The sequence below is a fragment of the Podarcis vaucheri genome (genome assembly GCF_965113315.1).
Source record: "Podarcis vaucheri genome assembly, chromosome: 12".
Lineage (NCBI taxonomy): Eukaryota > Metazoa > Chordata > Lepidosauria > Squamata > Lacertidae > Podarcis > Podarcis vaucheri.
The window spans coordinates 8,655,459-8,668,611 of NC_138750.1; the positions used below are offsets into that span (position 1 = coordinate 8,655,459).

At 44.5% G+C, this 13,153-nt stretch overlaps 1 protein-coding gene and 1 long non-coding RNA gene across 2 annotated transcripts in view; both read right to left on the reverse strand.

The window, feature by feature from the left end:
* Positions 1 to 714: 714 nt before the first annotated feature.
* LOC309515268 lies at positions 715 to 3,163 on the reverse strand. Its single transcript, XR_014212380.1, has 2 exons — positions 1,427 to 3,163; positions 715 to 1,389 (listed from the first exon to the last, which is right to left on the reverse strand). It is a non-coding gene; the product is annotated as an uncharacterized lncRNA (long non-coding RNA).
* A 7,258-nt stretch (positions 3,164 to 10,421) lies between these two features.
* EEPD1 (endonuclease/exonuclease/phosphatase family domain containing 1) overlaps positions 10,422 to 13,153 on the reverse strand; it is a 61,311-nt gene continuing 58,579 nt past the window's right edge. The window contains exons 6-7 of the mRNA XM_082192855.1: positions 11,931 to 12,125; positions 10,422 to 10,901 (exon numbers count right to left, since the gene is read on the reverse strand). Coding sequence (XP_082048981.1) covers positions 10,702 to 10,901; positions 11,931 to 12,125 — 395 coding nt within the window. The 3' untranslated portion in view covers positions 10,422 to 10,701. The remainder of the gene's footprint in view (positions 10,902 to 11,930; positions 12,126 to 13,153) is intronic.

The window sequence follows — 13,153 nt, forward strand, 5'->3', positions numbered from 1 at the left end:
TCCTTCCTAGCATATTGCTATTTGCAACATAATACTTAAATGTTTTAGAATGTAGCATTTTCTAATTTGTTGACCCCATTCACTTGTTGGTTGGTTTCCGGGTCGCGCAGTATTATAGCTAAGCGGTTTTCTAAAGGTTAAGTAATTTGCATATACACTTTACTATGCCAACTGTTCTTTGAATTTATCTTCCATGTTTCTGGCATCTTCTGCTGCAGAAATACACGTGCATTTCTCAGTTCTAATATAGAAAAGTTGACTACATTACCCTGTTAGGCTCCATTCATGTGTTAGCTAAGATTCTTCATCAATGATCCCCTAATAAAGGGGCTTTTAGTTGTGGGGTCAGCCTCTTTACACCCTGATTCTGTGTCAAAACTGACACATTATGACTCCCAGTGTGTTGTTGTTTCTGAGGACTGGTGCCTACCTACAATGTGATCTGACTTTCAAAGCTCAAGGAAATCTGTGCTTCTTAGCTGTGGCAATTGGAAGACTGCCTTGGAAAACTAGGACACTACAGGCAGCCTGGCTCCATGGGATGCAACTCTGGCCATAGTTTATAATCTTTAATCTGCATGCATACCCTTCAAAGGTCTGGTTGGAATTCGTTGGAACGTTCCAAAAGTAGGTGGTGCAAAAACTAGGTTGTGGTGAAAGTTCACAGGGCAGTTGCAATAGTATAGTCCTGTTGACATCAGTGATTCCCCCCCCCCCCAATATGCATTTCAATAACGGTGGAGTATATGTGAAATGGTAAAAGGTGCTTTCTCCCATTGTTCATAATACTCCATTAGAGAGCTCCGTAAGAGGATTTCTCACGTATTTTGACACATTTTTTTTTGAGCGTGCATCAAGAGGAAATCAGGAAGGAGAGTGTTTGGAATTGGAATTTCATACAGTAAGGTGCAGGTATCACAGATCGTTATAATTCTGCGCAGCAAAATATCCATTTTCTGTATTCTGAAAATGCTTCATTAATCCATATAGGAAACGTACAGATATATAAAGATATGTAATTCATGGCCCTTAGATGTATAATGCTTTTCTCAGTGCAGATATAACTTCATCAGCAGTGGCACAACCTTCCTTAGCAACTAGTTTTCTACCTGCCAGGTTCAATTGCTGGTTTTATCAGTTTAGCACCTCCTAGGTGCAGGCCCCAACTCCACCTATTTTGCCTTTACACCATCCCCCCCTCACCCTTTAAAAAAAACCCACAACTGGCTCCTTTCCATTGTTTCCTGACCATTATATTGCCCTTTAGTAAGACCTGACTCTGTGAAGCTTCTGTTCATGTTGCTGATGCTGGATGAAGGCATATTCTCATGTAGGACCAACAGCTGGAGTGGCGGGGGTGGGAAGCCACAGAAGTGCTCAGGATCCATCCTAAGCATTTTGGTGCTCAGGACCCATCTACGAGCACCATAAAGGCAGAACACATTTCTCTTCTGCATGTCCAGATCGCTCAACTACCACAATGCCGTTTTTGTTTCTAAAAAAGAGGTTTTCAAAATATGAAGAACCCCAGAGGAATACAGTAGGGTACAATCTCCAAATCCTTCCACTCTTCTACAGAGTTGCTTGCATATTTTTTTTTTAAAAAAGAGCCTGGAACTCATTGATGCAATAATGGCATAACCACCCACCATGAATTCAAGCACTGTGAAGACCACTCCTGTTTTACAGTTATAAAAATTGGCTTATAATCTTACAGCCTGTCATGAAAATCTCATTTATCATGGGCATTGGGAAAAAATGAATATTTTCCAATTTAATATTATACGTTGAGCTAGATGCCTGGACGTAGTATTCTGCAATGGGGTGATGAAGTACAATTTTTAACCAAAATATTTTACAAAACATGGGCCAAGAAAACATACGGCAGCCTCAATTTTCTATTGTTAATACAGTTTCTGTCTTCATTGAATTCAAGAGGCTTCTGTTGCTGTAAGTGCATCTAACTCTCATACAGACGGTTCTATTTTGAACAGATTCCTATTCCCCACAGATGTTGGCTTTCATGTTCTCTGCGTAAATCAGCTCCATAACTTAGTGGATGTCACATGGCTGTACGATTAACACAAGTTAACACATCAGCAGCCTTATACATGTATTAATCAAAGGAACAGAGCTTAAATAAGCTTAGTATAAGCCTCCACATCAGTATTTACTGGGTTTTTATAGCCATGTGGGCAATAGGTTGCAGGATATTGTACCAGAAGTTACTACAGCATGAGTATTAGTAACTTCATAGTATGCTGGGGTAACAACTTGAATGATAACATATTTAGCGCATTAGCAGTTTGTACACTCCTGCCTCCTTGGATGTTTACCAAATACGTTGATGTATAATTTTAATACAAAAGCCTTTGTCTCGAGAAGATTGCCGAGTACTTTAAATAGCCGCAACAGTAATTATCTGTATTTCAATCAGCACAATGGTTCCTGTATACTATTTGTACCTACCTAAACCTTAGCTACACGAGGTGGATCCACACATTCATGTGCTGTACCTGATCTGTGGTCTTTTCCGTAGCATAGTTGCTGTTAACTTCTAAACAATTGTATACTGCCCCTCATTTTAAAAAATCAAGAGCTGTTTACAACAATTAATTGCACATGTGACAATGTGTTGCTGTTTATGGCACAGGCAGAAATCATCCTCATAAGACAAACAGACTAACTATAGTACATAAAGGTACAAACCCTGTGTTCTGTCAATGCAGTCATCTTATTTGCAGTTGACAGCGGGCCTTACCAAAAATTGCTAGTGCCATTTAAATGCTTACCATTCACTTCACATTATTCCTAACGTGTTACGATTAGTTCAGTGCAAGTCACAATTCTTGAAGTCAGGAAATCACTTGCCCAGCAAAAAAAAACCCCACCTCAGGCGATTTTTCCAGCACCAATGTTGTTATATAAAGTGTTGTAGATTTGTAACGGTGCTTTTGTAAACCTTTTGGGATTTTTAAAAATTGTGACAACCTGTTGTTAAGTTCCAAAATAAATAAGGGTTGTATTGTATGTGTACGGGTCTCACCAGAAAGTCTCATGCTGTTTATTTATAACTGACAAGACATCTTTGCTATTAGACCTGTAGCTCCTCTAAAATATAATGGGGGGAAAAGCTTCAGAGTTTCAGTAAAGAGAGCAATTATACCTGCATTTTATTGGTGGAGAAGCCTTATACTGCTAACTCAATAACAAGTGTCTCTAATAATAATAATAATAATAATAATAATAATAATAATAATAATTTTATTATTTATACCCCGTCCATCTGGCTGGATTTCTCCAGCCACTCTCCACACTCTTTACCAACAACAGCTACCCTGTCATCTCTGCTTCATTCAAACATACAAATATGTCTCAGGAGCAAGTTTATTTCAGGCCAGCTTAGTGCTTTGGTCCACTGGGTGGCTACTGATAGATAAAAAATGAAATGAGTCTTAAGTACCAGCTATATGCCCTCGTCTGGATGAGCCCTCATCTCAAAGCATGCTACACCAGATCTGGATAAGACTGATCTTCAGCAGAAGTTACGCAGTAGTAGAAAATAGTACAAGTTTCAGCTAAAAGAAATAGGTTCAGGTGTTGGCTCTGTGGAATTTGGAGATGTTCCTGATGAAGAGTGAGGCTGATCCAACATAGTCCGAGTCTTTATATCCCTGATGGCTGTTGTAGTTCAGAATCCGTGGAGGACCAAAGGTTTCGCTGGCCTGCTTTAAAGAGTAAAAAGGTTTGGGTGGGATGGCGGCCCCAGTTCAGATTCCAAAAGGGCTGAGCTGTCACTTGGTAGCACTTTGGGAGAAAGCCTTATCTCAGACTCCAGCCGCAGCAGATTCAGAGGCTGTGAAACCTCATGGGCAGAAATGTCTTAGCTTGAGAGCAGCGTGGCCTGAGTTCTTGCAGAATAATTTAGGTTATAACACCATGTACCGTATTTTTCGTCCTATAGGGCGCACCGGCCCACAGGCTGCACCTCTTTTTTTGGGGAAAAATGAATAAAAAAAAATATTTCCCCCCCCTCCGCCCTGGCTGCCGCCCCAAGCCTTGCGCTCACCTGCCCGAAGCACAGGGCACCCTCCGGAGGGCTACCCATGCTTCGGGCGACAGGCTGCCGCCCCAATCCTCGCGCACCCGGTGGGACCTCCTGCCGGGCGCGCAAGGCTTGCAGACACTCGCCCGAAGCACGGGGAGCCCTCCGGAGGGCTCCCCGTGCTTCGGGCGACAGGCTGCCGCCCCAAGCCTCGCGCACCCGGCGGGACCTCCTGCCGGGCGCGCAAGGCTTGCGGACACTCGCGGGGACTGCAGGCTGCTGCCCGCATGCCTTGTGAGCCCGCGGGAACTCTCACCGGGCTTGCAAGGCTTGCGGATAGCTTCCTGAAGCCTGGAGAGCGAGAGGGGTCAGTGCGCACCGACCCCCCTCGCTCTCCAGGCTTCAGCGAAAGCCTGCATTCGCCCCATAGGACGCACACACATTTCCCCTTCATTTTGGGAGGGGGGAAAGTGCATCCTATGGGGCGAAAAATACTGTATGCCAAATTCTCAAGTCCTTTACTTCATAAAGGATATTGTTTCATGTTTCTAAAGCTTTTTAACAGAATATTTCAAGAGGAAAAATAATAACTATGTTTGAAATGCTTTAAAACAAAACAATTTAGCCACACATCCTGAAATCTGAAACTCTGAAATCTGAAATGGATTTTCTTGCCAGTTATCAAAAGCCTTTGGCCTGCTAATCTTTAACCTCATTTCAAGACATGCATCCTTTTCAATGAATATCCTCACCTGGTGTGTATCGGAAAGCATATTCTACTTTTCACAGGACCAAACCACCTATGACAGAAAGTTGGTTACGGTTGCTCTGACTTCAGTGCTGTAGCTGCTCAAAAATGAAAAATGGGATGGATCAGAAAGACAGTTGAATACAAATGAAATGACAGGAGCTAGTCCCACAAGCCTATGATTCCTGGAAGGCTGGTCCTAGGGGCTATAGGATGATTTAAATCTTCCCCTTTGGGGCAGACACAGAGGTCTGACAGCACAGCGCTCCTCCATGCTACTGTGAAAATATCTGCAGTTTTTCGAACTCAGGGCACCTCTAGAGGCTGGCGGGAGCCTTGCCAAGGGAGGTGTGGCGGTATGAGGGGGCAAGATCGGGAAGGTGTGGATTTGAAGGATTCATAGCCTTCCAAGTCCCCTGACATGCGTCCAAACCAGAAGGACAACCACACCAGACTGTCAGGAGCTTGTCCTACACTCGAGTAGGATCCTGGCAGAGACACATTCCTGACTGGCACGTTCTCTCCCTCCTGGTCGATTGTTCGGGAGCTTCAAAAGCTTTCTTCAGCTGGAACATCACAGCGACCGATGCCAACAGACATCGGCACACTTAGCGATCCGCAGAGTCTTCACAGCTTGTGTGCCGGACCCCAGCAACTCAGCATTTTGGCTAATCGACTTTATTTACATATAAACACACACGCAGCACTGTAACATGGCTCCCTCTCTACAGACAGCAAAGAGAGAAAACAAAGGACAGTAGTCCCACTTCACGGAACACAGTAACACAACCATCCTGTCTCCGTCACTTCCCACTTTGTGGAGTCAAAATATACACCGTCATGTGATAGACAAAAATCCCATGACTGTAATCATGGAGCAGGAATTCTAACACAGACTAGGAGCTGCAATATGTATTTTCCTCCCACTGTTCTCAATGGTGTTGGAGGGGGGGAGATGGAGGAGTGCAAGATTGCTGCTCTGCCACCAGCAGGGCACTAGAAATGGCAGATCCTCTGTCTTTGGTTTTCTGTCCAGTTGTCCTTTCGATTACAGCCTGGATAATCAAATATTACCACATTTTCCCGTCTATAGGATGCCCCCATGTATAAGACCCACTCCCCTAATTTTGTAGACTCAATTTTAGGAAAATGAGATGGCCCCAAGATGTTGAGCCTCTCCCCCCACGCAGCTGCGGGCAGGAAACACTCCCTAGAGCGTTTCCCACGCGCAGCGGCATCTGGGAAATTTGCTCTCCCGTGGGAGCGCAACCTCCCCCGATGCTGCCACACGGGGGAAACGACCTAGGGAGTTCCCGCTCCACGCAGTGGCATTGGGGGAGTTTCACTCCCGCCAACAAGCTGGCTGGTAGCGCCTTGCCCCCCCCCCATGCCACTATCTGTATTGGACAACCCGTTTTTGGACCCGATTTTTGAGTCAAAAACCCTTGTCCAATACATGGAAAAATACGGTATTTTATGCCAACCTATGCCGGTGGCCAAAATAAGCGTTTTACAACGCTCTCTTTTATGCCTCTGAACCATGGGTAGGCAAACTAAGGCCCGGGGGCCGGATCCGGCCCAATCACCTAAATCCGGCCCATGGATGGTTCGGGAATCAGCGTGTTTTTACTTGAGTAGAATGTGTCCTTTTATTTAAAATGCATCTCTGGGTTATTTGTGGGGCATAGGAATTTGTTCACCCCCCCAAAAAAAATAGTCCAGCCCCCCACAAGTTCTGAGGGACAGTGGACCGGCCCCCTGCTGAAAAGGTTTGCTGACCCCTGCTCTCAACCATCTAGTTTTACTTTTTAATCAAGAGATGAGCACATCTAAGCATCCTATAGTAGACATAATCTTCCTACCCCAAGACACCTCTGCCTTTCAGTTTTGGGAGGCACCGAAACTCTCAGATAAGCTTGTTACTGGATTAACACGTGGTTAATGCCTAACAGATTGTTAGTGCCCAAGTGAACAGTTTAGGGCTCAACTTTTCGGCCATTCAACTTTTAATGCTTATGAGCAAATCAAACCTTGGCAGAAGCTATTTATTTATCTGGAGAATCACACAGAATCACGACATAATCCAGTTGAATTATATCCATCGATCAAGCCGTGATAGCTGGATACAGATGTCAGGGAACTGCCTTCAGTGCCGGAGGGAGAGAGCAAAAGCCAGAGGGATTCCAGAGAGCGTCCAGGGATCGGGAGAAGCAGCCCATCTTCTGGGGAAGAGAATCAGCGTAGCACCAGTGGAGAAGGGGGGCAGATGGGGGAAGCGGCGAGGCGGTCCCATGACTCCTTGCCTGGGACCAGCGGGGAGAGTAGGGGTCCTCTGCTGCCTACGCCCTCCTTGCGCAGAAGGCTTCCACGCAGAGAGAGTAGGAGGAGACTAGGCGTCAAAGAGCTTCTTTGCTGGAAGAAGTTTAAGAAACGCCCACTGACGGATTCTGCCAGCGATTGAGTCAGCCACGGGTGAGTGGCTGTCTGGACAGGACAGTGTATCTGAAGAAGTGTGCATGCACAAGAAAGCTCATACCAAGAACTAACTTAGTTGGTCTTTAAGGTGCTACTGGAAGGAATTTTTTTATTTGGACAGGAAAGGTTCACATTGGCAACTTAGCCAGGTGTTTGCACCCAGCCGGGGAGATAGGCACCTGCTTACGCACGAGCAAACCCTAGAACCATTACAACACTGAAATAAATAAGTTAGCTGAATGCCAAAAAGATTCTTTCTATTAGATCCGTTACTAAAAAGTGGACAGTGCTTATGACTCTCAAATAGTTAACACAAAGTATATGGATTTAAATGATTGAATCATAGAATCATAGAATCATAGAGTTGGAAGAGACCACAAGGGCCATTGAGTCCAACCCCCTGCCAAGCAGGAAACACCATCAGAGCACTCCTGACATATGGTTGTCAAGCCTCTGCTTAAAGACCTCCAAAGTAGGAGACTCCACCACACTCCTTGGCAGCAAATTCCACTGTCAAACAGCTCTTACTGTCAGGAAGTTCTTCCGAATGTTTAGGTGGAATCTTCTTTCTTGTAGTTTGGATCCATTGCTCCGTGTCCGCTTCTCTGGAGCAGCAGAAAACAACCTTTCTCCCTCCTCTGTGTGACATCCTTTTATATAGTTAAACATGGCTATCATATCACCCCTTAACCTCCTCTTCTCCAGGCTAAACATGCCCAGCTCCCTTAGCCGTTCCTCATAAGGCATCATTTCCAGGCCTTTGACCATTTTGGTTGCCCTCCTCTGGACATGTTCCAGTTTGTCACTGTCCTTCTTGAATTGTGATGCCCAGAACTGGACAAAGTACTCCAGGTGAGGTCTGACCAGAGCAGAATACAGTGGCACTATTACTTCCCTTGATCTAGATGCTATACTCCTGTTGATGCAGCCCAGAATTGCATTGGCTTTTAGTCCTTTTGAGTCACAGTCCTAGGGCTGGCATGTAGCTGTGTGCTTTGTGGATTTATCTGATAGATAAGATACTTCCTGAAGAAAGATAAACATGAAAGACTTAAACCTAAACCATACATCAGTGGTACCAATACATTATTTACCACACTTTACAACTGTTAGACATGGAAATTTCACCTTCCAAGCCAGGTGTTCACATCCCTACCCCCATGAGGTAAGGCACTTTTTTTCTTTGGAATTTTTCTTTACGGCAACTGCCTAAGAAAAACGAAAAACTACAGCAGGGCACCATTAGCATCAAGCCAGTATCTCAGCCATTGATGTACCTCAGGCATAGGCAAACTCGGCCCTCCAGATGTTTTTTGAGACTACAATTCCCATCATCCCTGACCTCTGGTCCTGTTAGCTAGGGATGATGGGAGTTATAGTCCCCAAACATCTGGAGGGCCGTGTTAGCATATGCTTGATCTACCTTAAAAGAGCTGTCTTTATGTGTCTTCATATACTGGTGTCGACAAACTATCAGAGGAGTTACATGCAGTGAAAAGATGCCAGAAGCTGCGGTCATGAGCTGCGGTCTAAAACACAGAGCCTCTTGGGCTTGCTGATCGGAAGGTCGGCGGTTCGAATCCCTACAATGGAGTGAGCTCCCATTGCTCTGTCCCAGCTTCTGCCAACCTAGCAGTTCGAAAGCACGCCAGTGCAAGTAGATAAATAGGTACCACTATGGCAGGAAGGTAAATGGCGTTTCCATGCGCTCTGGTTTCTGTCACGGTGTTCCGTTGTGCCAGAAGCGGTTTAGTCCTGCTGGCCACGTGACCTGGAAAGCTGTCTGTGGAGAAACGCTGGCTCCCTTGGCCTGAAAAGTGAAATGAGCATCGCACCCCATAGTTGCCTCTGACTGGACTTAACCATCCAGGGGGTCCTTTTCATTTACCTTAGTAATTTAGGAAGGAAAGTCTCTCATATGTCTCCAAGTTACTTTGCTAGAAAAGCTTCCGTTTTACCAAAATAGAAAAATCTTATTTTGGTGTATGGGTTTAACAGGGAGTTATTAGTCTGCAGATCTAAACACAAGGCTGTATTCTGCTCAGGGTTTAAATTTTTTCAAATTACAGTTTTAACAGCTACTCCTTACAGACCATTTTTGCATACTTGCCACTGATGGACATCTGAAGTGCATGCGTATCCAAAATATATTTTGTTATTTTGTTTTTAAAATTTATCAGCTATGTTTCTAGAAGAACAGTGATAGTCCCTGAAGTGAAATATGGAGCCAGAAGTACATTTCAGTAACACACAGTAAAAACCATAGGGCAAATGCTTATTTTCAAACAAGTTTTTTCCCATGAGTAAAACATGCTGTAGAAGAACAAAAAACCAAAGTTTCCAATGTGAAACTTAGGAAAACTCTGGAGTTCAAATAAGTGAAGCTTCCTCCAAATGGGCCCTTTCCATTCAGACCATTTTAATCTTGTGTTTATAAACTGTGTTTATGGAAGACAATCTTACTCGGCTACGAGTGATCACCAAAGAAGGCTACAGGAATACCGGTAATTCTGGACTAGTATATTTATGCAGAGATCAAGACTTTTGAAACATGCAGGTATTGTCAAATGTTATAGTTTCAGCTATATAAAATACAGCTTGCAGATGAGAACTGGAATATATGAAGTAGCTCTCATGGAAGCGTAAGTTCACTGGTGAAAGTTTATCCTTTTCCTTACAATGCCATACATGCTCTGGAGCAAGCATCCCCAAACTTGGTCCTCCAGATGTTTTGGGACTACAACTCCCAGCTAACAGGACCAGTGGTCAGGGATGATGGGCATTGTAGTCCCAAAACATCTGAAGGGCCAAGTTTGGGGATGCCTGCTCTGGAGGGCTTGACTGGATAGATAATAGTTATTCAGGTTTCAGTTTCGCATGTAGGTGGAACAAGTTTTTAGAGCAATTGCTTAAGGCAAGCTGCAGACTTGTGTGTTTCCTATTTTGTGAATACTCCCAACACATGCTCAGTATGCTGCCACAATTCCTACTGTAAGTGATAGGATAGCAAACAGCATTCACTAGTCTGTTTATCACTGAAATATACTACATATGCTATACATATGCTATAAATTAATGTGCCCTTTCGTGGGCTTCTCTTTATCTGTTATTGTGCAACATTTCATTAGAAATCAGAGAGGGAGATCATGACTGTACAGTATTAAAAAGTGCATTTTATTTGGAGTTGTCAGGTATCCAAGCACGTCCGTGTCCACCAAGTCCCCATAAAAAGTCACAAAACACAAAAGATGGGATACCCTGAAACATCCATTAAGGGACACAGAGGTGGGAATGGAAAAGGGAGATGTTAAAAGCAGAAGCTGATTCTTTTTAAATGAGAAAAAAGGCAGTTCCGGTTCACTGTCAGGCCTTGAGCAAAGGGATCTTCTGACCCACCCCTTCGAGGAAAGGGCAAGGTTTGCATTTTCTTTCATCATCGCTCATGTTTCGCATTTGAGTCGCTGCATTCCACTATCACGCCGTTCCCGTTCCGTGTGATCTCCTTTCTGTTCCAGTCCCTCTCGGTGTAAAATTCAGCTAGCACAGGGCAGTGGCTTGATGCAACTCCACCCCACGACCAGTTATCAGGGATCCAGGGGTTCGTAAGACCTTCTCTCACAACTGCCCAATGACCTGTGTAAAGAATAGTTTACAGAGCAGAAAGATAGGCGTGAATATTTTGGGGAAACCACCAATGGCACAAAGCAAAGGGTCTGGAATATGAATGTTGACCTTTGAGTGAATATCTTTTAGGAGCATCGAATGGCTTTGCACCTAACTAGTTCCTCAGAGGACCATGAGGAGACTCATGAAAACTGCTCATGCATTCAGAAGACGATCATAAAGTGATAGAAAATAAAAAACCAACCCCCCAAAATGAGTGTATCACTGTTTCTTCTGCCTATAAAGGCATCTCCTAAAGGCAACTAATGCATTTCTTTAAAAATCAAGAGGAAATAGTACATTTATAGGCACTCTTAAAAGCTACATTTCTAATCTTTGTGACCCTGAAGGAAGTCTTGACAAAGGTAAACGTGTAAATTAAGAAAGAGAGATGTGGATCTGCAAACATGGGGAAATATGTTGAAACAGACCCAGAGGAGCTGGGATGAGTTTCAGATCCCAGTTGTGTGCACACTATTTTTAAAAAGAGACACATCTCTGCTTCATATGTTTACTCCAGCAAACACAGATCAAACTCTGTGAACATACACCAATAATGAACATTGTGTATGTCGCTTGTAAAGTGTAAAATAGGCTAGGAGAAGTTGACATGAAATTTGCTACTTAACAAGCCACATACAACCTTTTGGCTATCAATCCAACCATTGTCATACACAATAAGGTATTAAAAAATAATAATCAAAGCTTGATACAGTGGTGCCTCGCAAGACGAAAATAATTCGTTCCGCGAGTCTTTTCGTCTTGCGATATTTTTTGTCTTGCGAAGCACGGTCCGTCGCAACTGCGCCTCTTCAAGCGGCTTTTTTTTAAAAAGCGCAAGACGTTTTTGTCTTGCGAAGCAAGCCCATAGGGAAATTCGTCTAGCGAAGCAACGCAAAACTGAAAAACCCTTTCGTCTAGTGAGTTTTTCGTCTTGTGAGGCATTCGTCTTGCGGGGCACCACTGTATTTTAAACTTCCTCCCAAAACAAAGCCTTACCAGTGAAAACCTTTTTCAAGCTGCGACTGATCCAGATGTTGTCCACGGACTTGGAGCCCTGAGGGTTCTTTGTGCTGATGTTTGTAAATGTGCTGGCGGGGACCAAAGGATGGAACTTCTCCTTCCTCAAGAGGTCGTGGTCGCCACTGTCGGGGGCTTGACTGAAGTCGCCTAAAATGATCATGTCTTTTTCTCCTAGGAGTGCGGAGAGCAAAAATAAATACAGAAAGAGTTAAGTGATAGGATTGTGGAGCATATCAAGAAAGCAGCTGTATCCTTGGTCCAGAACCTTTATTCCTCAGACTCTGTTAAGGGTTGCTCGATCTTCTGGGTTCCTCAAGAAGCGGGTTGGAATAGGCCTACAACAGGAGTGGAGAGGTTGTGGCCTTCTGGGTGCTGCTACACTGCAACTTCCACCAAACCTGACCACTGGGCAATGCTGGTTGGCTCTGCTGGAGTCCAACCGATTTCATAGAATCATAGAGTTGGAAGAGACCACAAGGGCCATCGAGTCCAACCCCCTGCCAAGCAGGAAACACCATCAGAGCACTCCTGACATATGGTTGTCAAGCCTCTGCTTAAAGACCTCCAAAAGAGGAGACTCCACCACACTCCTTGGCAGCAAATTCCACTGTCGAACAGCTCTTACTGTCAGGAAGTTCTTCCTGATTTCCCATGCCTGGCCCACAAAATACCCTCCTATTCTCTTATTCTTCTACCCTCAACTGCTCAAAGGTCTCTCCAACTCTGCCCCTTTTTTCGTGTTGCTCCCCTGGGCATGAAACGTCTTCTGTGACTGTGGGTGTGAGGCCACCAACTCATCCACCAGATCTCTCCACAAAATCCACCTTTCTCCCCCAGCAAGACCTCCGGCTTTTAGCCTATTGTTGTTATGTATTAATCATATTCCACATAGGTCTGAAGGCTATGTACCAAATATAATGAAAAACAGCCAAGAAGCCATTAATGACAGCGCAAAAAGTAACAGAAGGTGGATTTAAAAACGAAGACACTGCGGAAACTCATGGCAGAGGCCTATTTGTCCACCTGGGAAAGCCTGTGGGGGCAAAAATGTCCTTTCTGGAAAGTACAGATATTGGGCACCTGTCACTTCCTGACAGCAATGCTGCTCCACAGAACAGGGGCAGCTACAATGAAGGCCCTGCTTCAGTGGGGCGTTCACATCTACAGTGGTTGCAGACCTCCCAAGTGTCCCATAGCTC